We start from the raw sequence: 26,968 nt of genomic DNA on the forward strand, positions 1-26,968 counted from the left end.
CGTATGGAAAACATGCATGTATATTTGAGCAATGATTAATCTAGCCACATCAACATAATCCTACAAATTTCCTACCTCCCAAACACCCTGGTAAGGGTTCTCACTATCTTGAAACTGAAAGAAAGGATCGTGCGTAATATCCATAAAAGACAGGTCAGTCGAAATCCCCGGCCCCGCCCATCCCAGCGGTTCTCGAAGATGATGGTTTGAGCCATTATCAACAGAAACCAGGTTACTTCTTGTCCAGTCATTATCGGAATTCTCAGAAGCTGCTCGATCTCTCAATGTGCTAGAGTATGGCGGTAATGCTTGGCCTCCATCAGATGTATCCACTGCCCTAGCAGAGTGATGGAAGATTTCGGTTTCGACAGTCACTCTATCAAGTGTTTTAGATGGGGGTGGTGTGAATGAGGCATCGAAGAGACCATCTCCTGGAGGATCGAATGAGGCTTTGCTGGAACTGTGGCAGAGGATATCCCACATTAAGGCTGTGTCGATAGATAATGTTCGTCTGGTTTGGCGGTGATGGCTTGAGCGAGGACTGACGGCGAATGCTGACTGAATGAGATCTTGGACTTTTTGATGCTGATACAAGTTAGTAGATGAGTAAAGATTGGTGTTTGGTAGACTCACTAGTGCCTGGCACCGTGGCCATTTTGAAGCTAGATCACTAAGAAATCGTGTGCAGGTTTCTAGTTTTCGCTGGGCGGAATCTCTCATGCCTTGATCTGCGGCACAGCAATAATAAAGGTGGATTGTAGCTGCGATAGCCACCGCGTGGCAAAGGAAAGGATCGGAAACTTCGTATTCCTTTTCGTTTATCAGAGTGATTAGTCGAACGGTCCATGTAGTGTGGATCAAGGCCAGCTCAGAGGATGTCTTCCAAAAAGTATTTGGCACAGCCAGTTGAGAAGACTGTTGCGGGCGCCATGAGTAAAGGAATGGGTGATTGAGCACACTGTGCACAGCATGGTAGGTGAACTGGAGATAAAGCCAGGGGCTCCAGAACCCTCGGTCACGATTTAATTCTTCTCGCGATTTATCTTGAAATCTCACCGAATCATATCGATGACAAGTGGGTAATTTGGTCTCCATATCCATTAGGTGGGCCCCAATAATAGAGTAGCCAGACTCCACTGACCACGGAGGCGTGGAGTATCCACTAGCACAATGCGAAACGTATTGTTGGACTTCACTCCAAAGTGTAGCCAGTTGCACCATATACACCCAAATCCCTCCTCGAGATGTGAAGACGCCGTTTTCTTGGGGTGTTTGTGGTGGCTTCATGCCCATTTCCCGTGGCGAGTCGACGTTGACAGCCATATATTTTGGCCTGTGAATATCCCCTAGCATATTCAATTGCATACTGTGCGGGGCGTAATGCTGCTTAAGAAGATGGATGCTCCAGAAGACCCTTCTTTGCGCTTCTAGTGCAAGGTCTAGCTCACCCTCGTGCCTTTCTATGTCAATGCCCGCGCACTGAACGAGGTTTGCAGCAAGGCCGATATGAAGCCAGACAAGATGTGTGTCATTCGCTAAAATAGGTTAGATATGGCATAAAAACCCGGAAGGAATTCCTACCGATATATTCAGCCAGTGTGATAAGGCACAAACTCTTAATAGTTGATAGGTCCACAGTGCCCTGAGCAATTCGAAACATGACATAGCTACGCGCAGCTTCAGCGTAATGCCGACACATCTGATCAGTTCGCCCTTCCAGGAACGGATTGTTCGAGTATCGCAGAGCGAGACTGAGGATACCGAATATAACCTCGCTGCGGCAGGCTTCCGGGATAGAGAGTTCATCAGGGTCAAAAAGCCATAGAGGTTGTTTGTGACAGTACTTGAAATAAAGAGAAATGCCCTCTGCAACAATACCCTTGGGGGGCATCGCAAATGGCAACGGGTTTGAAACCTGAGGGGCTATTTCATCCCTGGAGATGCGTCGCTGTGTAACTGTTTCTTGTACTTCATTTGACTCGGAAGTATTTTCATGAGTAGGAAGCTCGTCTGGGCTCGAGCGGTGAATTTCAACTTGGCGGGTGGAGCTATTGCAATCAGCACTCCTAATCGGCGTTTTGGAATATCAACAAAATCGCACATTGGCCCTTCCAGCATCATTTCCATCTTCTCTTCTAGCTGTAACAACCTCTCTTCCTGATTTCAAATTAACCAATATGGCCTTGATGTTGATAGACAGGTCTTACCAAAACCCGATCGCCGGATCTCTCCAACACCTCATAATGTCTGCTATATTGACATGTCTGCTGCAAACGTGTACAGGTAGAGCAAGCAGGCCGCTCTCCCGGACATCGCGTCTTTTTGCGCCTTCGGGCAATTAGCAGGAATTTTTGCATCAGCTGGCATGAAACATACTCACCTACAATTTTCACAAGCCTGATGGGATCGTTTGTGAACTCGATTCATTGGGGGTGAAACAATAGAGATAGAAGTATGTCACAGATGTTCTTAAGAGCGGCGGGGTTATCGGGTTATGACCCGTGGACCGCGATAACACGGGGAAACACTGCCTAATTGGGTTCAACTTTATGACCGTATTTACTGTATCACGAAAACATATCCTTCAAGATTATATCAATTTCAAAATTGACTACCGCTAATAAAGCAAAAGTCATAAAGACTTGATCACCATTCTAACTCTCTATTTCCTTCACTGGAACAGGATAACCCAGCACAAAAGGCAATGTCCTCCGCAGTAGCCTGTCCCGCCGAATGCTGCCGCGCAGGCCAGATCTCCCGCTTCTCACTCTTCTCCTCATCCCTATGAGAAACAAGAAGAGCTCTAACCGTGTTCTGGAAGTAGATTGGCGCACTCTCAAGACGAGGATGCAGTTGACCATTGACAAACACGCCGGCATTCAAGTTCTTCTGCGCCGCATTGCAAAGATGCTTATCCTCATCCAGAACTCGCTTGAAGAATGAATCAATGTACTCAAAGTCCTCATCCGAGGCTTCCTTGTGTCGGTAAACTTCATATTCCATAGAACAGGCTCCAGCAGATGTCGGGACGCATCGCATCATGTAGAAAAAGTGTGGCCTGAACAACTGTTAGTGCGCATATCATCGAACCTGGAATTAGAAGTACTCACGAGACAGTCATGCACGCATTGGGGAAATAATAAGTACTGGCATTATGGATATCGTCCGCCACTTTCCCCTCCTGCGGTCGGGAGAAATGCTGAATATGTCCCGGTGTCGAGATGGTATAATAGTATGACAGATCAGCCAGATTGGCCACGTCAGGATGGGCAACAGTACAATGATAACATTCATTGTAGTTATCAGCCAGAGTTTTCCAGTTATAGTTGCCATCCATCTGCCAAGTATGATCGAACTTGTACTGACTGAAATCGAATCTCTGGAATCGTTCTTGCTCATCCACGCCTTTGAAGTCTTCTTCCCAAGGAATTGGATTTGGCGATGCGTCAAGGTTGACCCAAATAAAGCCCAGCTTGTCGACATGCACATGCACTGGGAAGAGACTCTGGCTCTTCTTATCGAAGTCTGGGACTTCGTCGAACTTCGGTGCTTTGGCCAGTTTCCCGTTGAGACCGTAGGACCAGCCGTGATATTTGCAGGAGAGGATTCGTGCGTTGCCCTCGTTTTCTGATAGGAGGGGAAATGCCCGATGACGGCAGATGTTGTGGAAGCCATTCAGATTGCCTTCTCGATCGAGACATAGTACGAAAGAGAATCCTGCTTCTTCAATTTTGAGGAAGTCGCCGGGTTTGGTGAAACGTAACTTGTGAGTGACGAGGATCCATTTCTTGGAAAATATCGCTCTTCGTTCTAGCTCGTACAGCTCTGGTGAGCTATACCAAGAAGCTGGAAGGGCTTTAAGGGATTTATCGGGAATATTCTGGGATTTCTTGATTTCTGGGGAGGAGTTGTATCCAAATAGTGAAGCAACTGCAGCAGCCATGATGAAGTATAAATTCAAATCAATGTTCGGCAGAGTGCAGTTGGTGATGTCGATTATATGCGTACAGCAGCTAGACCCCTGGATTTAATGTACATATCTCCGTTACTTGATCATGCGATCATTTACTAAAAAGGTTGCTCAAGATACAGTTGTCCACGGCGTGGGGCCGACGGAACCACCGTATTGTATTGTTGTAACCACGGAGCCATCCGTCACGGCCTTCGGCTGAAAGCCGCTCACGTGGAACGAGAATGTATCACGGGACTCTCCGCTCATGTGCACATAACGAGATCCCTTAGCTTTTGGCATACCTTCCGCCGAGGAATACAAGCCTAGCTTCGGTAGCACTTTGAGAGCATATTTAGCTCTATCGACTTTTTGGAAGAAATCGGATTCATAACGATAAGCGCTCAGCATAGCCGCTACTATCGATTTGACTGTACGATTCTTGACATTTATTGAAACCGGCGCAGTCGCTTTATTTTATAGGAAAGTAATGGTTGAAGATATCTTGGATTAGTTGAAAAAGAACTTCTATTTTGATCCTCGAAATCCCCGTTCTATCGGCTAAAAGCTTAATGAGCAGTCTGCTTGAAGATAATCTTCTCTTTTCGATGATTGAAGCTAAGATGTACTGTTGGTACAAGTAGGATTAGCATAACAGACGATATATCAATTTTTCAACGTTGACCAATTCATCCGCGAATCTATAATAGGAGTCTCATCAGTCGGAGGAATTCAGAGATCATATATTGACAAATGTCTCCGTAGAATCCCTGTCCGTTGTTTACCTACCGTACAGCCTAGCGACCAATCATAATAGGCCTCGGGCAGTCCGGCCCGAGCTACACTTTCGGGGGGAACTACGTATTCTGGCGCCGTAGTTAGAGCCGAGCTAAGAGCTGATGTAGATGCTTATGTCTCCTTCCTCGGCTTCATTGAATTTGATCCGTCATAGTCCAATTAGACACTCAGCTAATTAAATCCTTTCGAACAGTGTTTCCTTCCTATGGGTTCGTTCTTATTCACTGTTTTTCTCTTCGCCTTGGATGGAACAATAGTGAATAAAATACCGGCCGTGTCTTCGAGTTGCCCTAATCTTCATTCTGGATCGTAGCCCTTCGGCCTTCCATTGTTGAGACCTCCAAAACCGAGAATCGCCTGTCCTGGACTGGAGTGTCGCTTACGCTCGGAGATAACGCTATCTTGGAAACCTGCTTCCCGGACATTGCTGTTCTTCTCTCGGGCCCCACTGCCAAGGCACCACTAATGTTAAGAGTCATCCGTAGATTTTGATGAACATCGATGAAGAAACTACTGGCGAAAGTACTGAATGGCATATGATAACAGAGTTACACTTCTAAATATTCTCTCCCACCACGTCCACGTGATGATGGAAGTGACTACATTTGGTGGAATCATCTAAGGCAATTGCGGCCTCAATCCTCATTGCGGTATAGTACGGGGTATCCGGGGTATCCGGCGCACAAAATCGGCTGAAGACAGCTATGCTGATGACTCACACCCATTGCCAAGCGGATTGCTTCGAGGACACCTTTATTCACTCAAATTCTAAGTCTCAATTCTAAGTCTGGACAGTCACTTTCGCAATGTTGTCAACGCTGGATATTGCGTATTTGAATGACAAGCCCTGCCCTCGTCGGATCATTATCGTTGGAGGAGGCATTGTCGGTGCAGCACTCGCTTTCCATCTGTCCAAGGCGAAAAGTGGACATCATATTGTCCTGATTGAAAAAAGCTTGGACAGTTCGTTGGGATCTACCGGCCATGCTCCAGGGTTCGTAGGCCAGCTTAATGAGTCGCCTGTCTTGACTCGACTCGCCCAAGACACCGTCTTAGACTACCTCTCCATTCCTGGTGGTTTCGACTCTGTCGGCGGCCTGGAACTTTCCTCAACTCCCTCTGGCTTGGAGATGTTACAGAGCCGCCAGGCAAAGGCACGGGTGGCTGGCTTACCTGCGGAGCTGATCACGCCGGAAGCGGCAGCTTCTCTTGCCCCAGACTTCATCGACGCCAGTTCAGTCAAGGGTGGCTTGCATTTCCCATCAGATGGAACTGCAAATGCAAAGGTAATTACATCCTACTATTTCGATCAGGCTCGAATCAGAGGAGTGGATTTCCTGGAAGCCGCCGTTACAGGCTTCGATATCAAGGGAGGCAATGATAATATCACGAACATAGCCGCCATTCGGACTGAAATTGGGGATATCAACTCAGAGGACAGTACCGTGATACTCGCCACTGGGGTTTGGACATCTTCATTGATTTCGGCCGGCAGGAAAGCCCCTTTGACAGAACTTCCGATTCCCATTGTCCCCGTCGCACATCCTTACACCTTTACTCTGCCGCGACCACCACGGGCTGGGAGCCCATACCCGTTCGTTCGTTGGCTTGATCATCATGTTTACGCAAGAGACCACGGCAATCGGGACGGTCTAGGCAGTTACAATCATGCTCCACTGCAGCTCGATCCGACAAACAGCGCCATCGGAGCCTGGCCGTCGAAGTTCGATCAAGTGTTGTTGGAAGCGTCTTCGATCTTGAAGAATGGAAATGATTTCCAAGTCCAGGGGCATGGTGGGGGACCGGAGGAGCCTTGGTTACCGGAAAGGCCATTCAATGGCATCTTCTCTGTGACACCTGACAATCTGCCATTCGCTGGTCAGGTACCTGATGTTGCTAATTTATGGCTGTGCGCTGCGATCTGGGTCACGACTGCAGCTGGTACGGCTAAGCTGCTGTCAAGAAAGATTCTCGGTGATGCTTTGCACTCTACTCTTCCCGAAGATGAGGTTCTTCTGAGCGCGCTGAATCCTGCACGCTTTCAAGGGCTTGAAGCTGGTAAGCTTGTGCAGCAAGCTTTGGAAAAATATAACGATATATACAATCGAGAGACTTAGGACGATTGGATGTCAATTCAAGAGAAGCAGTTTCATGTTTTTCCCTCAGGCGCGAGGGCTCTGCAAACTTTGTGAGGTTGACCGGAGCGCTGGAGGTAGACACGCACAGACGTCGGGATGTGGCATGTATATAGCAGATTTATGTAAAATACGTTAGCTCCGAGCGTCATGTGGAAGGATAGCAGAGGTTCTACCGGGCATTGTATAACAATAAGAGGTAGTCCTTGATAGTCGGCCCAACCAGCACTGTATGTCTTAGTCTACCAATCCAATCCGAAAATAGCAGCTCGCGAGATAGTTCAACAGTTGATTGCATCTTTCCTTTTCCACTGCTTCGGAGCCGCGGAGCCGCAATACCTTCTCGTATTCTATCTATCTAAAGCCCATTAATAAGAAAATTGAATATCATAATATATCATTATAATCAACGCATTCTGAGACTCAAATCACTTCCTAGCAAGGGAAATCACGTAGCAACGACTCCATCCCCTGCAAGATATCCCCTTTCAAATCCTCCAACTCCTCAATACCACAACTAACCCGCAGCAACCGCTTATCACATCCTTTATCACTCATAGTCCGCCACTCCATCAAACTCTCCACACCCCCCAAACTAGTGGCATGCTGGAAAACATACATCCTCGTTGGCAAACGCCTTGCATGCTCCGGATCATGAGTCCAAATGGAGAACACCGGTCCAAACCCACCAGGCATCTGCTTCTGAAGCCAACCATCCTCCAAATTCTCCTTCTGAAGAGACGCATGCTGAACATGACTCACAACTTTCGAAACCGGAGACTTCGCATCATTCACCTGATCAGCAAGCCAAGCCGCAAGCTTCGTAGCCGTCTCCGCCTGCCTCATTACCCGAAGCTGCATGGTACGCGCAGACCGAATACCCAACCACCCCTCAAAACTTCCCATGACGCTACCGATGTACTGGCGGTCTGTATGTAACGTTTTCAACCAGTCCTCCTTCACACGCTCAGGCGCAAGGACCAGAATGCCGCATAGCATATCAGAGTGTCCACCAACATACTTTGTTCCACTATGCATGACTATATCGGCTCCAAGATCGAGGGGATTCTGAAGTGGAGGAGGGGCAAATGTCGCATCAACTGTTAAGTATGCGCCCTTTGCAGTTGCTTTTTCCCTGTAATAAGCTAGGTTCCTTGCTTCGCCGGTTGGATTCAGTGGTGTTTCGACGTGGATTATATCGCCTGGCCCGGCTTGATCAACATCGGTCAACTCCAGTTTTTCAATCCCTGATAGTCTCTGGATAATATCCAAGACACCATGACATCCATGATACCCGTCTCCAATGAATATCTTTTTGGGATTGATGAGGATCACCATTGCGTGAAATGCTGAGAGTCCGGTCGAGTATGTGATTACTTCGCCGCCCATCAGGCTGCGAAGCACGACTTCTAGTCGCTTGGAGTTTGGTGCGGTGTATCGGGAATATACGTGAGAGTCATTCGGGTTGTTTGGCTAGTACTCGTTAGTACTGGTTCGAAGCTTTGCTTTGGCTAGATCTAGAAGTTTCATAGCTTACATCGTTGTTTTCTTCTGGGACTAGATCCTCTGCGTCTCGGGCATAACGGAAATTCACCGCTGTGTGCATGCCGGGAGCGATAGCTCGGTGGGGGGTAAAGAAGTCGTCGGCATGAATCCCTCTTGTTGAAGGGTGCATATCCGGCAGGGCCTTGTTGAGGGCTTCTGCCGTCAAAACAAAGTTTGTATCATCGATTGAGCCCATTGTGTATACTGATGGTAGAATAAGCAATTGTGGTAGGAGTAAAACGTTGCAATTTGTAAATGAAGTTTTATAGCCAATTCTATTACATTACAGATACAGATACAAACAAAGGGTATGACCTGACGTTCGAGTCTACCCCAAATTGAGTAAACATGCGGTTCCGTATGGGCGGCCCGCTGCCCGATCAAGTGACCGGGGATTCCCCGGTCTAAGCGTATCGATGACATGTCAATGCAAACCCCTCATTGCTAGTTCAAAATCCAACGCCAGATGTCGGGGAAAAGGTCATGAGACCATGCGGAATATCGAAACAAGCATATCTTCCCGGGCGAGAGCCATCACGTGGACGGTGGATGATCATTCGCACCGTGCTCAATAAGCCAGGATAAAGCATAAAGATAGAGTCGAAGTCAATTCATGCTACTGACATACACATACCTTCCACAATTCAAACAATGACTCAAGAAATGGAACAATTCGACGTCGCCGTCGTTGGACTCGGCGTCCTTGGAAGCGGTGCAGCCTACTACGCAGCCCAGAAAGGCGCAAAAGTGATTGGATTCGAACAATTCGAGCTCGGTCACGTCCGTGGGGCTTCTCACGACACCTCCCGCATCGTCCGAACCTCAAATTTTGCACCTGAATACGTGGCACTTGCCAAATCAGCCTACAAGGACTGGGCCGAACTAGAGAATGTGACCGGGTATAAGATGTTAACGACGACCGGTGGGGTTGTTTTCTTCGCACCGGACTCACCTGTTCCTGCGAGCGATTTTACGAAAAGTCTCGCTGCTCTGAATGTGCCTTATGAAACACTCGATGCGCAAGAGGTCAAGAAGCGCTGGCCTCAGTTTGATATTGCCGATGACGTTGTCACTGTTTATACGGCTGATTCGGGCATTGCTCATGCCAATAAGACTGTCAGCACATTGCAATCCCTGGCGCGATCTCATGGTGCTGTTTTGAAGGACAATACGCCTGTTCAGCGTGTGACACCTCAGAAGTCGGGTGGTGTTGTTATTGAGACGCCGAAGGGACGATTCAGGGTTAAGAAGGTGATTCTCACTACGGATGCGTGGATCAATAAGCTTCTTGCGCCTCTCTCCGTGCATATTCCTGTCTCTGTTATGCAAGAGCAGGTCACTTATTATAAGCCTACCGATCCATCTGCCTATGAGACGGATAAACTTCCTGTATGGATCTGGCAGGGGACTCATTGTTTCTATGGGTTTCCTAGCTATGGCGAGCCGACTATTAAAGCGGGTCGCGATTATTCCAACAACTTTATGAGTCCTGAGGAGCGGACTTTCGTGCACTCGCCACAGTTACTCGAACAGCTCACGACTTTTATGGATGGTTTCATGCCAGATAAGGAGCGCACTCCGCTTCGCACGATTACTTGCCAATATACGATCACTCCCGACCGGAATTTTATTATCAGCCCACTCGAGAGGGATCCTGATATCATTGTTGGTCTGGGTGCGGCTCATGCTTTCAAGTTTGCACCTGCGTTTGGTCGTGTTTTGGCTGAGTTGGCTGTCGATGGTAAGACCAATGAGGATATCTCGAAATGGGGGATCCCCAAGGCTGCAACACTCAACAGCAAGCTTTGATGATGTGTAGATAATTTTTGAAGTGTTTTACATCTGTCGATAGCGACCAATTCAAGGCTACAATGTGATTGCTTCTTTACCGGATCATCCGAGTCTGGTCACTCCGTAAGTTCAATGGGGACCGTAAGTATTTCCCCAAGTGCGGGTCCGGTAGGGTCAACCCAACCACCAACTTTTGGGAAGGCTTGTACCACTCAGTATTAAGCGGGCTCTCTTCAATGTTTTACTTTAATCCGTTACTATAGAGAAGTATTTTGAAAAGATAATTCGAAGATCCATATAGCTTTTTGGTGACGATAGAGCGGTTTGAAAGTTTATGTGTAAATATGGAGGACCCGCCAAGGCATTTACTAAGCTTTTAAACCCCTCTAATATTATTTATATGTTATTAAAACAACGACTTATTCGGTTATATTTGAAGCTTATTTAAAGAGGAAGATATAACAGTATTTAATAGTACCTTCAGGGGTATGTACCAGGTTTATGGTGAGTAATACTATACGTAAAAAATAATGTGTTAGTATAAAGGGTGATGAGACAATTACTTATGGTTGAAAATCTTAGCGTAGATTTTCAAAAATATTTAGAGATAGTTCTGTGCGTCAGATGGGTATTACCTAAATTACTATGAGTAATTATATAGAACTTTAGTAAGATATGGTGGTGTCGTGAAATATTTAGTGAATATGTATAATTAATAAGGTAATTAATAAGGTAGGGCCGGAAACTGATCTGGGGTAATACTTTGGACTAGATAGTGTAGTAGTCCCCAAAGGGCCCTGGTTGCATCAGATATGACCAAGTTGGCTCCTCGTAGCCCATCATTCCCAACCCATACATCTGGCTCCCGTTATTAAAGGCAGGAAACATCATACTAGCATCGGAATCTGGCCCTGATTGTTGGAACTCCATTGTAGGCTCAGCATTGATGTTGCCATAGGGTAGCAGCTCTGCGGTAGGACCGACTGGATCAGCCTGGGACGCAGAAGCGGCATTTGTATCTTGCACTAGACTAGATGGCAAATTCGACCTTTTCATCTTTGGCACATATACTTGACGCAATACAGTAATCAGCTCTGGTGAATCAATAGCCCTTCCCTGTTGAATTTCAGCCTGCTCATGGGCTTCCCAGGCCTTGAGTATAGCCTGCCCTAAAGCAGTATGCATAGGACTTTTCAACCTGCGGATCAGACCTCGATGCTGATGATTATTGAAGATAGCTTTCCATGCGCGCTCACAAAGTGGCCCGGTTGTACGGTGCCGCAATTCGCTCATGAGGAAGAAAAACCCCGGCATGGGGGCTTGGAACTGAGTGTACCAAAGAAAACCACGTAGTTCTTTAGTGTTGTAGATCTCGTCATCGCACTCGATCATTTGCACAGAAGTCATGAAGAGATTGTCACGCTCTTGATCAGAGAGTTTTGTTGTTGGGATACCCCGGCACATGAAATCCACAACTTGGAGTTTGTAGAGCGATACTCGTGCTGTTAGTAGTGCGAAATTTTGTATGGGGATTTCGGGGTCACAATATTGAAGGTACGTCGATTCGATGTAGGCAGAATATTCATTGAGGCCACGAAATGGTGATTCGTTCACTTCAGAAGGATTGAAACTAGATGGTGGCACAAGGGGTTCGTTTTCTTGTCGATTTCTCACTATTGATGGATCTGGTCGCAGACCGCTCGGCGTAGTAGAAGCCAACAGTTCCACACGAGTCAGACAGAAGAGCATTTCGGTTGATCCTGTGGACGGTCTCGGAAGAGATTTGGTGTGCTTGTGAAGATCTGAATCGTTGATATTAAGAGGAAGTCGACAGTCGGTCCGGGATGATGATAGGGCTGTGATAGCAGAACCTGTCAACTCAGCTATACGCTTGTCAAACATAGCTAGTTGCCACCAAAGTCGTCGGCGTTGCTCGGTCTCAAATGGCGGGATTCCAAATTGATCGCCATCTCGATGTATACCAAGACGAGTAGCTACACGCACCGCGATACCGATCAAGCAGAAAAGAGATCTTGGATCAACAGATTGACATATGCTGAGCTGCAGTCCAATATTAATCAATGTAAATCGTGTTGTCTTTCTAGACAGGGCTCATATGCGAAGAAGAATGGTTGAGACTTTGAACTAAGGAGCAGAATAAGACTTACAAGGTATAAAAGCAGAGCCTGTAGCGTCGTCAGCTCGATTGAGCTCATAAACTTAGCATTGATAAGAGCCTGTTGTGACGCTGCATGGTACCGAGCCAACAACTCATTCTTTGAATCTCCAAAAGCTGCCTCAACTTCGTCATTCGGCATCGACGTCACCGATATAGAATATATCGCAAACATTAGGGCCTCAAAAGATTCATCAACTTCGGCAAGGTCGGCACTAGCTTTGACAATCTGGTTCTGCAGGGTGGGCACATGGCTGATCTTCAAAAGAGGGTTGACATTATTGAGGTAGATCTGCCACAGCTGGAATATTTGGATTGCAGATGGATGAAGATGAGTAATTGGACTTTTCGAGCCTCCTACCATGAATGGAAAACCATCATTACTATTTTCAAACATCTTGTCAAAGGCATGGTGAATTGTTGGCTGATCATGCTCATCATCATCGGAGCCTTGTAGCAGGTCATTGTGGGTTTGATACTATAAACGGTATAAGCATCTTGGAATAGATTTGAATTATGTGCCAGTCGCATGAAATTGCAGGGGTAAGCTGAGTGAACTAACCTCGTCATAGTATGCAGCCCATTTAGAACTTCTGTATCAAATTAGCGCTCGGAGCCAATAAAGATCGACATGATGCTGACTTTTTACGAAGTACATCTCGAGACTTCTCAGTTTTCGGAGAAGCAGGCCCCGGAGAGAGATCCAGTACATCACTAGGCATTTCCGACGTATTCCTCTCACGTTCATTGTCCAGAATTGAATTGAAGTCGATGCCATTCCGAGCCATTAGCGCCTCATATTTCTTGAGCCGATCGATCAAATCACCCTCCTGGATCTTTCGCTTCTTCCTTCGAGCTGGTTGTATGGGTGCAACCTTGCACTCGACCTGTGCTCGAACACAACCTGTGCAGGGTTTTTGTTGATCGCATCGGACCTTGCGCTGCTGACACAGGATACACGATTGACCTCGTGGCAAACTCATAATGCGGGCTGGTCTGGGCCCGAAGCTTTATTAGAAGTAGGGCTCGGTCCTGAACCAGTCAACCAGTCAGGCAAAACGAAATGACGATCAAAGGGCACAGTTGAGCCCATAAAGATTCGGGGAGAAAGGGTGACTTCGGACCCGAAACTGGCGCTCGGGACCGACATCCCCGTGACCACTAAACCAAAAGGGGTAGTATGAATCTCATCATCAAGCATTGAGAGATGGATTTATCAAGCTTCTTGCTTACTCGCAAAACTCGTTCCGAGAGATCGGAATGTTGTGTCTCTTTGAGGAACGGTCAATGCCTTGAAATAGGCCGAGATCCCCTTGATTGGAACCCAGTGACAAAAGGAATGCTACCATCAAAACTCCAAGACCAACTATATTTCTCAAACTTCCTCCCACTATCTTAACCTTTGTGCATTTAAAACTCGAGTGAAATGACTCGACCCTCACATTCAGAAAATAGGACAGATCCCGAGGTTGTAAATCAAGATGCTTCACAACAAACAAATACAACATGTCCACAACCATCATCATCACCGTCACCACCGGGGCCACCTGGCGGGCCTGCAGGCAGCCAATACCACCCCAAAACACTTCAATTCTGGCTAATAATGCTATGTAACTTCCTGTCTTTGTTACTAGTTGCACTAGACCGAACAATCATCGCAACAGCCATCCCTCGCATCACAGACGAATTCCATAGCCTGGGCGATATTGGATGGTATGGATCAGCCTATATGCTAGCTAGTGCATCAGCACAGCTACTTTTTGGACGAATCTACAAATTCTACGATATGAAATGGGTATTCTTGTCTTCAGTGGTTGTCTTTGAGATTGGATCAGCAGTCTGTGGCGCCGCCCCTACTTCCAACGCTTTTATTGCAGGCCGTGCCATTGCGGGATTTGCTTCGGCGGGAATATTCTCTGGTTGCATGCTGATCATTATTCCATTGGTACCACTTCACAAACGACCGATGTACCAAGGCTTATTTGGGGCTGTGTTTGGCATTGCTTCAGTTATGGGTCCGCTGGTTGGTGGAGGTTTTACCAGTAGTGTTACTTGGAGGTGGGCAGACCTAAACACGAGACTCGGGAGTTAGCCACTAACAATGATGGTCGCAGGTGGTGTTTCTATATCAATTTGCCCATTGGGGCGGTTAGTCTGCTGGCCATGACCTTCATCTGGCATCCACAGAAAGCCCAGCATGATTGCGTTCCCGTTCTGGTGCATATTAAACGCCTAGATCCACTGGGAATGCTCTTCTTCATACCGTCAATGGTCTGTCTTCTCTTGGCTTTCCAGTGGGGTGGATCGACATATGCGTGGAATAGTGGTCGGATTATTGCGTTATTCGTTGTATTTGGGGTCTTGATCCTCATCTACGCCGCAATCCAGATCTGGAGGCCTGAAACAGCCACAATCCCTGCAAGAATTATTACTCGTCGCAGTATCCTCAGCGCGGCTGTTTTTATATTCTTCACATCCAGCGCAATGATGATGATGATTTACTACGTTCCGATTTGGTGTGAGTAATACCCCAAACTGTCTGGAGCACGACATCTTAACTTCGACTAGTCCAAACCGTCAAGCTGGTCAATCCTGTCAAGTCTGGAATCTATACCCTGCCACTAGTCCTCAGTCTCGTCGTTGCAAGCTTTATCGGCGGCCTATCCACGCAGAAAATTGGATACTACGTCCCAGTCATGTATCTCAGTCCAAGCATTATGTCGATAGGACTAGGCCTAATGACTACCTTCGACCTCAACACCAGCTCATCGCACTGGATTGGGTACCAGTTCCTTTCGGGCTTTGGTCTCGGACTTGGAATGCAGCTGAGTGGATTGGTTGTGCAAAGAATTCTACCACCACCGGATATCCCAATTGGCATTGCGTTGATGTTCTTCCTCCAGCAGATTGGTGGGAGTATTTTCGCAGCGGTAGGACAAACGATCTTGAGTAATATACTTGTCTCGCATCTGAGTGGTGTCCCGGGTCTGGACACGAATTTGGTTGTGAATGAAGGTGCGACGGATTTGGTTTCGGTTGTGCCATCAGAAGACATTGTGATGGTTCAACGGGCATATAATGATGCTTGTAGGAGGATCTTCTTTACTGCTTTGGGGCTGACGCTGGTTGCTCTGATAAGCTCTCTTGGTATGGAGTGGAAGAGTATCAAGGAAGGCAAAAATGGTCAAGATGGTCCCGAGCACGGAGGAATCAGCAATGATGGTAGTAAGCACGATGAGACTGCGACTGGGAAATCTGGCCAGCCGCTCACTGAGAAACCCGAGAGGTGATCAATAGTCACCCTGATACATAATTTATCGGAGAAAATGAATTGTTTTGGTATGAATTTGTAATCAATGAAATAAGCATATCTATTTACCATACGAACGCCGGTCGAAAACGTCCAATACGCCAATATCATTCCCGCTGCGTGTACATTATTCTATCCAGGCTAAGTTATGTCTATCAGTGGCTGATATACTGGAATATAGCAGAGACATCACGTTCTCCGGCCTCCTGCCGCATGAGCAAGTCCTGGATCTGGCCCAACGGTCCCTGCTCTCCAGTATTGACCAAATGATTCCATGAGCTTGTGTCGCCATAAAGCATAGCCGGAGCCTTTACAAATTGTGTTCCATCCGGTCGGCATCGCTTGCACTTGAATGTATCGTGTGTATCACTACGAGTCTCAGGCTTGAATTGGAAAAGTTCTCGCAGCGACTCCAAGGAGAAATGGCGCTCAACATCCTCCGCCGAGTCCACGACACAAGACGAAAGAGATTGCTTGTGTGACTGACGCTGGAAGATCTTCTCCTCGATAGATCCAGTTGCAATAAAGCGATAAACGAAACAGTCTTTCTTTTGTCCGTCACGCCATACACGGGCCAACGCTTGTTGATCGGCAGCAGGGTTCCAGTCAGGGTCGAACAAAACGAGTCGATTTGCACCAATCAAGTTCAGACCGCATCCACCAGCCTTACTACTAAGGAGAAACACAAATTCAGGGCCATCGGGGTCATTGAACTTGTCGACCAGCTTTTGTCGCTTCTTGATGTTCATTGTACCATCCAGTCGTAGATTCCCGTAATTGCGCGACCGGCAAAGTCGCTCAAACAAATCCAGAGTCTGGGTGTAGTTGCTGATAAGAACGATCTTGTCGTTGGTATCTTGACGGATGCGAGCAAGCATGCGATCAAGTACCATCATCTTTCCGGAGTACCAGCTCCGCACATCCCTGTCGCGACCTCGATACTCCGGTGCAGTGAAATCCTCGGGATATGTGTGCTCACACCCTGGAAGGTCTTTTGCAAGGTCCAAAAGGTCTGGATGGTTACAAAGCTTCTTCAAGATACCAATGGCCTTCAATGGCTGACTGCCTTTTCCTCGAAGTAGACTCCGAATCTCCGGACTCTGGATGAAATGATTGTATAGGTCCAACTGGAACGGAGCCATATTGCAGAAGACAACGTGCTCATATTTGAGAGGCAGGTACTTTGATAGGAGCTCGTTACTTCGGCGAATAATGAACTTGTTCACAATACCAGATAGTTCCGTGAGACGTTCATCGCCTAATTTTCGAGCTTCTTCAGTACCTGCAGCATCCCGGCCACGCAGAATGGGTAATTCAAATCTCTTGCGAAATTCGGCTTGAGATCCCAGTAGATTGGGATTAGCAAAGTGAAGAAGAGCAAAGTACTCCGATAAATCGTTCTGAATGGGTGTTCCGGAAAGAATAACTCGACGGTTCACGTTAAGGCTATTCAAGGCTGTCCATGTCAAGCTATCCTTATTCTTGAGTCGATGACCTTCGTCACATAGCAGAAGTCCAATCGGCGTGTCTTTCAAGGCGTCCACATACATGCGGAGAGTTTCGTATGATACAATGAGGATGGGTCGAACAATTCCGCGACCCGATGCGATTGCCCACTGCTTGATCTGAAGAGTGAGTTCGGCCTTGGAGGCTTTTCCATCGATTGCAAAGGGAGTAGTCGCATCCTTTCCAAGCCATTTTCCTACATGCATATCAGCTAAGTGACCAATAGCCGCATATCATCATAACCTACCTAGTTCATTCGCCCAGTTGCCAACTAAACTTGACGGACAGGCGATCACGCACTTTTGAATTGTCGTTTTGCCGGCTTCCGGGGCTTGCTTGATCAATGTCCACATCAAGGTGATACATTGGAGCTAGGGTTGTTAACTAGAGAACAATATCTGACAGTCCATCTGTATCATACCGTTTTACCCAATCCCATACCATCTGCCATAATGCAACCATTGGCATTCTTATCAACCATCCCGGTTGTACATCGGTACATAAACTAAACAGAGCCACGGATGTCAGCATACAATTCACAGTGGGGTCATGGGGCAGAGTATAGTACCTTCACACCTTCCACTTGATGTGGTCGAAGAACCTTCGCGAGTCTGGGGTCTATCACCACCGGCACCTTCGGTCGCTCTTCCACTTTTTTCTTCAGACCAAGAATATCTGCCAAGCTTTTATGTACCAGCGGCTCCTCTATTTTCGGGCCGTCATCTTCCTTTGGGGCGTCCGGATCTTTGGGCGTAGGCTCTTCGATATCGTCGACAGTCGGGTCATAGAGGACAATCGCAAACTCTCCGCTGGGGTCATGGAGTGGTTTAACAACGAATGTCGCGCCCTGCCGCATGCCCAAGGTCGGCGCTGCGCGACCGGGATTGTATTGATCGGTGTTCTTGTTGATGAAAGGAATGGAGAACCTTTGTCGAAAGGCCGCATCCTTGTCCTTGGGCTTAAACACGGGAAATCTGTTCACCTCTCGAGTTGCCAACGCCAATCGATCATCGTTTGTGTATGGCTTCTCTGCTCCATCCTCCGTGCTACCGTCGGCATCTGCGTAGTTGACTTTTCGTCGCTTCCTCGAGGGCTTCTCTGAAACTCGTGTGTAGGTCGCCGATCCTGGGCACTTGAATGGTTTCGAAAGTCGGTCCAATGAGTTTATTGACTTGGGCTGCAGTGGTGTTTTGACACCATCGGTCCCGGGCGCGGCTGGCTTAGCACGATACCTTCATATTATTAGCAGTGATCAAGGAAAGGGACGGTAGGACGTACATGATTACAATCTGTGAATAACATTAAACAATTTACACCAACATTTGTACAAAACACTCTTCAGGCGTTCCTTCCTGGTAGAAGATGGAAGGTGATCGACGCGTTGACTCAGCCAAGACTCGCGCCTGCCTACAACACCAAAGTGCCACGCCCTCACGTGATCTACGAATCACCCCGCCGAAGTACAACCCTAAACGGGAACTGGGGAGCTGAGAGAGTGGGGAAGAACTCTTTCACATCACGAAAGCTGGATGGATTCGGGTTTCTGGGCGGGCTACCTTAGCGGTGCCCTTGGGATTATCATTGGAAATCCGTTAGATGTGGTCAAGGTTCGGCTTCAAGCGGGCAGCGCGGCTCATGCCCCGCCATCCCATCTATCCGGAATAGAGAAGGCGGGCTCACTTGTTCGAGGTTTGTTTCCACCAGACCACTAGCGGCTTTATAACCAATATTGTTTCGTGTGCTGATTCTCTATTCAGGTGCGGCTGCGCCAATTTTGGGATATGGAGCCCTCAATGCAGTCCTCTTTATGGCATACAATCGGTTGCTGATGACTATGGATCACTCCATTGTGGACCCCACGAACCCCGAGGGAGTATCTTTGTACAAAATTTGGGTTGCTGGCGCCGCTGGCGGACTAGCTAGTTGGACTATCTCTGCTCCAACCGAATTCATCAAATGCCGGGCACAAATAGATTCTCGTCCGGAGGTTTCCTCATGGTCGGTTGCCAAGGATATATATCGTTATCGCGGCTGGCGAGGCCTTTACTATGGAGGAGGAGTCACGAGTGCTAGAGATGCAATTGGCTATGGATTCTAGTAAGAAGCACTCTTTTCCCCCAAAAATCTCTTCCAAGGTTTTATTGGTCTTGTTTTGATCATGCATTCGGTGTCCATAGACAACTAACAGGCTACAGTTTCTGGTCCTATGAGCTCTGCAAGCGCCTTATGACAACCCAAAATGAATCTTCCAACCAAGCAGCCATGAAAGTCCTCCTATGTGGTGGAATTGCCGGAATTGTCACCTGGGGATCAGTCTTCCCCTTGGACATGATTAAAACCCGACTCCAAGCGCAGACTATGCATGATATGCATGATGTGCATACTTCCCCGGGTTCTGCAGAGCGCCAATCTCTTGTGCGCCCACGCCAGACCCTGACCACATTACAAATTGCCAAAGAGGCGTACAGAGCTGAGGGTTTGAGGCCTTTCTACCGAGGATTGGGCGTCTGCAGTATACGAGCTTTCATTGTAAATGCTGTCCAGGTGAGTTATTTTTTAAAACACTCCTTCTAATTGGCTATTTCTAATATGAAACCAGTGGGCGGCATATGAGTGGTTGATGAAAAGCTTTACTCAGACACTAAGCCAGCCATTAAGCCTCGAGCCGATGACCCAACGTGCCTAAATGTTTACTGTACAACTAAATCGCATGGATAGTGTGGGGTTGTCCCAAACAATAAAATGTATACCGAAACCCGATTCAGGTTAGATTCTTTTATTTGGTATTGAGGGATTTCTATTGGAATTATTACTCCGGGGTATTTGCCAGGAAAGGGAATAAATTTCGAGGACGCCGTTGTTTCATCCGAGAACCGGCGGTTTCGCGGTTCCCGTAAACCGGCAGAACACAGACCCGGCGGTTTTCGGCATATAAAAAAATTCACCTCACGTGAGGACTCCACCTTGGGAAGGTGCAGTAGTGTCAAGTGGGCATGGGAATCATGCGTAGACGTTCATATTTTGACCATGTCGACCAGACTGGGCTGAGTGGCAACGAGAGGTTTCCTGCCTCTTGGGTGGATTTTCCCTTTTGGTGTGGCGATCCGAGGCCGTGTTCAGATCTCCATCTCAGTATCTTTTTCAGGGCGCTTGAAGTTGTCGACGCCCAAGCCGACAACAGCCTCGGCGATCTTTTGGGAGTGAGGCTCTTCTTTCAAGATCTTAACTCTATTGAACGCGACCGTTAGTGATTTGATTGGCGGCGCAGGATTCAAAGGCTCGCAACTTACCTCCGCTTGTGGTTCTTGCCCTTGGTGTGCGCCTTCAAGTTGTAGTCACTTTCAAACCACTTGGAGCACTCTGTGCAGAAGTGCTGTCCAAGGCCTGGCAGATCCTCTACATCCTTAGATTCCTTGTAAAGCTCCAGGTGACGGGGTGATTGGATATCGGCAATGACCTGGTCGTAGTCTCTGTAACAGATCGAAAATTAGCGTCCGCACAAACGGGTGCAAAAAATCAGTCATTATCGAACGTACCTTGTGCGACGCTTATTCTTGACTCTGCGCAAAGCACCCATTTTTGCTAGACTTCGGCTTGCTTGCCGACACAAAAAATTGAAGATCGAGAGGTTCGAGACAAAAAAAGTTATCACCGATTTCCGGAGTGATAATGGGGCGGAGTGGGGAACGGGACAAGCGCCAGGAGGAACAAAGGGCGAAGTCATGGAGGGATTTTTCCGCTGACCGAGTGGAGCAAGCGAGCGATTGAAACGCATCGGACTTGATTGGCGGTTTCACTGCTTGGCCATGGACGCGGGAGTCCCGTCGGCACGCCTCGGCTCAGCACGGTAACCGGTTTTCAGTGTAATTTATGTATCGTAAGGTGAATATGCTTTATCCCTATGACGTTTGCATTCGCGGCATGTTGCTCCGGCCCTGTTGCGGATGTTCCTGTTCTGAGACATCGACAGGAGGCCAAATATGAATATTGAGAATGTATTAAAACGGACCATGTTAGCTATTATAACTATATACGGAATATCCTTGGAAGTATGGCTTATCTATATCTGGTGTTTAGATCCAAGCCACTCCCTGGATTCGGGATGATCTTCAGCCCACATGCAATGGGGAACTTGATACCTTGCGGGTAAATGGGGAAGGATACCGAGCTTGGAGTGTATAATCATACCCGAGTCAAGTCCCTTGGCCCGAGTCTCTAAAATAATGTTCAACCTGCTTTCTATATGAACGTTGTAATTGCAAATTCCGTGATTGGTGGCCCGCTTTGGTCCCGTCACATGCCGTGTATTGCCAGTACACCTGCATCGGCATGAGTTGATGAGCTTCACGATGCATTTAGAGAGTCAATGAATGTAATATTGCATATTAAAAGAAAGCCGGAAGCTTCAGGAATTAATGAGTTAGAGATCCCGATTTTTCTCACCATTCTACCTGCAGAAACAGAAATAAAAATCTTCGTGGATCGGAATCTCCAGTCTGGGTGGACGAGCGCATGCGGGAACCCCCAAACCACAATACGCGTACTGTATCGCTGGGGTAACAGCGAGTTACGGCTGTTCGGCTGAGCACAATTCTCTCTTCCCACTCAAAACCTCCAAGCTTCCCTTTTTCTCTTCTCTTTCTCTTCTTTCCTTTCCACTCTCCACTCTGCTTTAAGCTTACCACAGGTGAAGGTGGTAATTAGCTTTTGGACATCATGATCTCCACCCGCCTTGCGCGCGCCGGTGCGCTGGTACGTTGATATACCCTACCTCGTTGGAAGAGATGGGTGATGCGCTCATGGCATCCTCCCAGATTCTCCAATGTGGATCTTGACCCCGGACAAAGGACAATGATGCTAACATGTCTTCTCTATGACAGGCCCCCAAGTCCCGTCTTGTAAGCAACACGCACCCGATGCAGGTGCTACACCAATATGTGGTCCTGCGTCATTCCGGAGATGGGGTACAGGGGATTCGCAGCAAACTAACTAAGTATTCGTTCAGCTTTTCGGGACCCGGGCCTACGCTACCGCTAGCCCCCTTGACAAGAAGGTCGAGATGACCATCCACGAGAAGGTGAGTGGCTAAAAGCCTTATCCCGCTATAGTCGGTTGCGACTTCAGAATCGACTGGTCGAAAAACAGGGAACAACGGCTAATTAAAACGAACTCCATTAGGGCAACTACATCAACTACAAGTACGATATCACCTGTCTGAAAAATCAACAACAAAAAACAAAACAACAAAGAGAAAGAAAAGGCATAGCAGATCAAGGTTAACTAACATGGTTTTGCTTGTAGGAAGATGAACGAGAACCTCGACATCGTCCGTGGTCGCTTGCAGCGTCCTCTTACCTACGCCGAGAAGGTCCTCTACTCTCACTTGGACGATCCTCACGGCCAGGACATCGAGCGTGGTACCTCTTACCTCAAGCTCCGCCCCGACCGTGTTGCTTGCCAGGACGCTACTGCTCAGATGGCTATTCTGCAGTTCATGTCCGCTGGCATGCCTTCCGTCCAGACCCCCACCACTGTCCACTGTGACCACTTGATTGAGGCCCAGGTTGGTGGTGAGAAGGATTTGGCCCGTGCCAACGAGATCAACAAGGAGGTTTACGACTTCCTTGCCTCTTCCACCGCCAAGTACAACATTGGTTTCTGGAAGCCCGGTTCCGGTATCATTCACCAGATCGTTCTTGAGAACTACGCTTTCCCCGGTGGTCTGATGATTGGTACTGACTCCCACACCCCCAACGCCGGTGGTCTCGCTATGGCTGCCATCGGTGTCGGTGGTGCTGATGCTGTCGACGTTATGGCTGGTCTCCCCTGGGAGCTGAAGGCCCCCAAGGTTATTGGTGTCCGTCTCACCGGTCAGATGTCCGGCTGGACCACCCCTAAGGATATCATCCTGAAGGTCGCTGGTCTCCTGACCGTCAAGGGTGGTACTGGTGCCATCATCGAGTACCACGGTCCCGGTGTTGACTCCCTGTCCTGCACTGGTATGGGTACTATTTGTAACATGGGTGCCGAGATTGGTGCCACCACCTCCATGTTCCCCTTCAACGACCGCATGTACGACTACCTGAAGGCCACCAAGCGTCAGAACATTGGTGACTTCTCCCGTGAGTACGCTGCCCAGCTCCGTGAGGACGAGGGTGCCGAGTACGACCAGCTTATCGAGATCAACCTCGATGAGCTCGAGCCTCACATCAACGGTCCCTTCACCCCCGATCTTGCCACCCCTCTCTCCCAGTTCAAGGAGGCTGTCAAGACCAACAAGTGGCCCGAGGAGCTCAAGGTCGGTCTGATCGGTTCTTGCACCAACTCCTCTTACGAGGATATGTCCCGTGCCGCTTCTATTGCCCGTGATGCCCTCAACCACGGTCTCAAGTCCAAGTCTCTGTTCACCATCACCCCCGGCTCCGAGCAGATTCGCGCTACCATTGAGCGTGACGGTCAGCTCGCCACCCTCGAGGAGTACGGTGGTGTCATTCTGGCCAACGCTTGCGGTCCTTGCATTGGTCAGTGGGACCGTAAGGATGTGCAAAAGGGCGAGGCCAACTCCATCATTTCCTCCTACAACCGTAATTTCACTGGCCGTAACGACGCTAACCCCGCCACTCACGCCTTTGTTGCCTCTCCCGACCTGGTCGTTGCCATGACCGTTGCCGGTACCCTCAACTTCAACCCCCTCACCGACTCCCTGAAGGACAGCGAGGGCAAGGAGTTCATGCTCAAGCCTCCCACTGGCGACGGTCTCCCCGAGCGTGGATACGACCCCGGTATGGACACTTACCAGGCCCCCCTGCCGACCGTGAGTCCATCACCGTCGCTGTTTCCCCTACCAGTGACCGTCTGCAGCTCCTCGGTGGCTTCGCTGCCTGGGACAAGAAGGATGCCACCAACATCCCTATCCTGATCAAGTGCCAGGGTAAGACCACCACTGATCACATCTCCATGGCTGGTCCCTGGTTGAAGTACCGTGGCCACTTGGACAACATCTCCAACAACATGTTGATCGGTGCCATCAACGAGGAGAACGGTGAGGCCAACAAGGTCAAGAACGCCTTCACTGGCAAGTACGACGCCGTCCCCGCCACTGCCCGTGACTACAAGGCCCGCGGTGTCAAGTGGGTTGTCATTGGTGACTGGAACTACGGTGAGGGTTCTTCCCGTGAGCACGCCGCTCTTGAGCCCCGCCACCTCGGTGGTCTTGCCATCATCACCCGCTCCTTCGCTCGTATCCACGAGACCAACCTGAAGAAGCAGGGTATGCTGCCCCTCACCTTTTCCGACCCCGCCGATTACGAGAAGATCAAGCCCGAGGACAAGGTCGACCTTATGTGCACTCAGATCGAGGTTGGCAAGCCCATGACCCTCCGCGTTCACCCCGCCGCTGGTGGTGATGCCTTCGATATTCAGCTCAGCCACACCTTCAACGAGTCCCAGATTGAGTGGTTCGTTGACGGTTCCGCCCTGAACACCATGGCTCGCAAGTCCGGATCCAACTAAATGATGGAGCATCTTTGATCTGCAACATTTAGTTTCTTTTTGTTCCAGGGATCTTTCTGAGATGCCCGTGTAAACTACGTTCTCTCGTGTGTTTCAGCGCCCCAGAAAGAGAACGGAGTGACATCTACAGACCTCCAGAGCGAGTGGGGGTTTGTCACTCCTTTTTGCGTGTTCCTTTTTTGTGCTGGATATGAGGAGTTGCGCTCTGGGAAAAATTTCATGATCTTTTGTTTTAGGCCTATTGGTCTCGCGTTGGATTCCCAGATAGTTTGGGTGGGTTCAATGGATATAGTTGTTCAATTTCCCTATATCAGTACGTGCCAGGATAGCATGCATACACTATTTCCTTTATGTTCAAACCGGTTCATTGTAAAGCTCTCAACATTGTAAAACTCGTTCTTCAACTTTCTATCATTCATTCCGTCGGTAAGTCCCATCTCCACCTCGGACAAGTAAACAGATGAAGCTGAGATAAGCTGCCGAGGCCCGTTGCACCAGCCCCGCAAACGAAACCGCTTTCCCACTAGGCGTCATCGGCTTTGAGAATCCCGCAATTAAGCACATAAAGCAGAGAGGGGCAGTGGACCCTTAGGACTACATCTACCCCGGAGATTCTATACCAAGATCCTCCACATTCCCGATTTTCGGCGATTAATAATAGGATATCTACGTTTGGCCCATACGGCTCACGCATTCACGACCACACATACCACATACATCATGGCACAACTTGTTCCTCTCCCAGAAGTGGAACGTCTCAGTGCATCCGTGATCAGAATCCTAGGCGGCAATCCAGGAAAGGTATGTGCCAAAGAACCAACAAAATAGAAATAGAAGCGGTTGGGCAACAACGGTGGCTGACATCCTCTAGTTCACACTGCAAGGTAGGTGTCCGGACAGGGTAACTCGGCCCCCTTCCCCCCGGCGCGGGCTGGGCTCGACCCCTCACTAACCGGTACCAGGAACTAACACATACCTAATCGGCCGTGGACACCAGCGAATTCTCATTGACACGGGCGAGGGTAAACCCACGTGGGCTGCACGTCTTGAATCCGTTCTGTCAGAAGAGAAAGCCACGGTGCACCAGGCTCTTCTTACGCACTGGCATCACGACCATGTGAATGGCCTACCGGATCTACTCAGGATTTGCCCCCAAGCTGAGGTCTTCAAGCATCAGCCGGATAAGGGACAGACCGATATCCAAGATGGACAGGTATTTCGCGTTGAAGGGGCAACGCTGATAGCCGCCCATACACCCGGCCATACAGTGGACCACATGGCATTTGTACTGGAGGAAGAGGATGCGATGTTTACAGGAGACAGTAAGTTGCAGCCGGCTTCTCCTTTTCTTACCACCTTCCCCCCATGTTGACATAAGATAGATATCCTGGGACACGGCACCGCTGTATTCGAGAACTTGAAAGTCTATCTGGACAGTCTTCACCGGATGCGGGATCGGGTTACAGGCCGCGGATACCCGGGCCACGGAGCCGTGCTTGAGAAAGTCAGTACCCGTGTCAGCGAGTATATCCAGCACCGCCAGCAACGAGAAGATGAGGTGCTCCGGGTACTACGGTATGGGCAGCTAGAGGCGGCGGGAGACCCGTCGCCCGAGCGCAAGGCGTGGACGCCATTACAGCTCGTTAAAAAGATTTACCGGGATGTACCCGATAGCCTCCACCTGCCCGCGTCACATGGGGTGCTGCAAGTATTGTTGAAATTGGAGGATGAGGGGCTGACGGTACTTGATTCGGAGTCAGGGGAGTGGAGGTTAAGTGGGGAGAAGTCGGCGTTGTAGGGCGGGGGAAGGTTGTACTACAGGGTTTCTGGATAATCTACACGGGAGAATTAGCTATATATAACTCTTTATAATATTGGACTCCAAGTATTCTGGGCGTTCTTGTCGGGGCAGAGCGGGCTATATAGCTCCGGAATAAGCGTCTTGCATAGTCGGAATCCCTTCTGGATCGGGATTATCACCCATGGCTGAACTGCTGGCATTTCGGATAAAATCCTGCCTTCATTCATCAAGGTTCCCACGTTTTGGGTATAAATAACATGTCTAGGAGGTACCTAGCTATAAGCTATAGGAAAATGGATATAGGACACATAGATCTACGGCGGCAGAAATGATCTACCAGATTCTAGAACTACGTATGTTGTCGGTAGGATCGACGTCAGCGCATTGTCATGTCGGGCAGCTATCCAAGGCTTCATGAACGTGTACTACCGCTATATTCCCTGTA

General features: G+C 48.6%; 12 protein-coding genes across 12 annotated transcripts; 6 read left to right on the forward strand and 6 right to left on the reverse strand.

Annotated features, from left to right (window-relative positions):
• Positions 1-60: 60 nt before the first annotated feature.
• N7484_011054 (fungal specific transcription factor domain-containing protein) lies at positions 61-1,891 on the reverse strand (the record flags this gene model as incomplete). The annotated part of the gene is made up of 3 exons (XM_057121441.1): positions 61-585; positions 634-1,535; positions 1,582-1,891. 3 exons carry the CDS (start codon positions 1,889-1,891, stop codon positions 61-63), a joined length of 1,737 nt encoding a protein of 578 aa, XP_056967195.1.
• A 755-nt stretch (positions 1,892-2,646) lies between these two features.
• N7484_011055 (iron-sulfur cluster-binding protein, rieske family domain protein) lies at positions 2,647-3,943 on the reverse strand (the record flags this gene model as incomplete). Its single annotated transcript, XM_057121442.1, has 2 exons — positions 2,647-3,058; positions 3,111-3,943. 2 exons carry the CDS (start codon positions 3,941-3,943, stop codon positions 2,647-2,649), a joined length of 1,245 nt encoding a protein of 414 aa, XP_056967196.1.
• A 1,610-nt stretch (positions 3,944-5,553) lies between these two features.
• N7484_011056 (NAD(P)/FAD-dependent oxidoreductase) lies at positions 5,554-6,864 on the forward strand (the record flags this gene model as incomplete). The annotated part of the gene is made up of 1 exon (XM_057121443.1): positions 5,554-6,864. The coding sequence occupies one exon, from the start codon at positions 5,554-5,556 to the stop codon at positions 6,862-6,864; it is 1,311 nt and encodes a 436-aa protein (XP_056967197.1).
• A 453-nt stretch (positions 6,865-7,317) lies between these two features.
• Positions 7,318-8,623, reverse strand: N7484_011057 (cystathionine beta-lyase; the record flags this gene model as incomplete). The annotated part of the gene is made up of 2 exons (XM_057121444.1): positions 7,318-8,355; positions 8,420-8,623. The coding sequence occupies 2 exons, from the start codon at positions 8,621-8,623 to the stop codon at positions 7,318-7,320; spliced, it is 1,242 nt and encodes a 413-aa protein (XP_056967198.1).
• A 455-nt stretch (positions 8,624-9,078) lies between these two features.
• Positions 9,079-10,236, forward strand: N7484_011058 (putative sarcosine oxidase; the record flags this gene model as incomplete). The annotated part of the gene is made up of 1 exon (XM_057121445.1): positions 9,079-10,236. The coding sequence occupies one exon, from the start codon at positions 9,079-9,081 to the stop codon at positions 10,234-10,236; it is 1,158 nt and encodes a 385-aa protein (XP_056967199.1).
• Positions 10,237-11,105: 869 nt separating this feature from the next.
• N7484_011059 (uncharacterized protein) lies at positions 11,106-13,377 on the reverse strand (the record flags this gene model as incomplete). The annotated part of the gene is made up of 5 exons (XM_057121446.1): positions 11,106-11,243; positions 11,290-12,279; positions 12,387-12,872; positions 12,957-12,987; positions 13,037-13,377. The coding sequence occupies 5 exons, from the start codon at positions 13,375-13,377 to the stop codon at positions 11,106-11,108; spliced, it is 1,986 nt and encodes a 661-aa protein (XP_056967200.1).
• Positions 13,378-13,997: 620 nt separating this feature from the next.
• N7484_011060 (MDR family MFS transporter) lies at positions 13,998-15,684 on the forward strand (the record flags this gene model as incomplete). The annotated part of the gene is made up of 3 exons (XM_057121447.1): positions 13,998-14,452; positions 14,509-14,912; positions 14,963-15,684. The coding sequence occupies 3 exons, from the start codon at positions 13,998-14,000 to the stop codon at positions 15,682-15,684; spliced, it is 1,581 nt and encodes a 526-aa protein (XP_056967201.1).
• A 175-nt stretch (positions 15,685-15,859) lies between these two features.
• Positions 15,860-18,532, reverse strand: N7484_011061 (DNA-dependent ATPase RAD54; the record flags this gene model as incomplete). The annotated part of the gene is made up of 5 exons (XM_057121448.1): positions 15,860-17,406; positions 17,458-17,581; positions 17,632-17,715; positions 17,779-18,442; positions 18,525-18,532. 5 exons carry the CDS (start codon positions 18,530-18,532, stop codon positions 15,860-15,862), a joined length of 2,427 nt encoding a protein of 808 aa, XP_056967202.1.
• Positions 18,533-18,739: 207 nt separating this feature from the next.
• Positions 18,740-19,896, forward strand: N7484_011062 (uncharacterized protein; the record flags this gene model as incomplete). Its single annotated transcript, XM_057121449.1, has 4 exons — positions 18,740-18,899; positions 18,968-19,307; positions 19,406-19,754; positions 19,810-19,896. The coding sequence occupies 4 exons, from the start codon at positions 18,740-18,742 to the stop codon at positions 19,894-19,896; spliced, it is 936 nt and encodes a 311-aa protein (XP_056967203.1).
• Positions 19,897-20,326: 430 nt separating this feature from the next.
• Positions 20,327-20,787, reverse strand: N7484_011063 (putative C2H2 finger domain protein; the record flags this gene model as incomplete). The annotated part of the gene is made up of 3 exons (XM_057121450.1): positions 20,327-20,438; positions 20,501-20,680; positions 20,747-20,787. The coding sequence occupies 3 exons, from the start codon at positions 20,785-20,787 to the stop codon at positions 20,327-20,329; spliced, it is 333 nt and encodes a 110-aa protein (XP_056967204.1).
• A 965-nt stretch (positions 20,788-21,752) lies between these two features.
• Positions 21,753-24,722, forward strand: acoA (aconitate hydratase ACO1; the record flags this gene model as incomplete). Its single annotated transcript, XM_057121451.1, is given in 5 exon segments — positions 21,753-21,962; positions 22,216-22,287; positions 22,389-22,408; positions 22,512-23,992; positions 24,010-24,722. 5 exon segments carry the CDS (start codon positions 21,927-21,929, stop codon positions 24,720-24,722), a joined length of 2,322 nt encoding a protein of 773 aa, XP_056967205.1. The 5' UTR covers positions 21,753-21,926.
• A 720-nt stretch (positions 24,723-25,442) lies between these two features.
• Positions 25,443-26,520, forward strand: N7484_011065 (uncharacterized protein; the record flags this gene model as incomplete). The annotated part of the gene is made up of 4 exons (XM_057121452.1): positions 25,443-25,523; positions 25,594-25,606; positions 25,685-26,044; positions 26,105-26,520. The coding sequence occupies 4 exons, from the start codon at positions 25,443-25,445 to the stop codon at positions 26,518-26,520; spliced, it is 870 nt and encodes a 289-aa protein (XP_056967206.1).
• Between the last annotated feature and the right edge of the window lie 448 nt (positions 26,521-26,968).

The sequence above is a fragment of the Penicillium longicatenatum genome, assembly GCF_028827895.1.
Source record: "Penicillium longicatenatum strain IBT 33135 chromosome Unknown contig_7_segment0_segment0, whole genome shotgun sequence".
Classification (NCBI taxonomy): Eukaryota; Fungi; Ascomycota; class Eurotiomycetes; order Eurotiales; family Aspergillaceae; genus Penicillium; species Penicillium longicatenatum.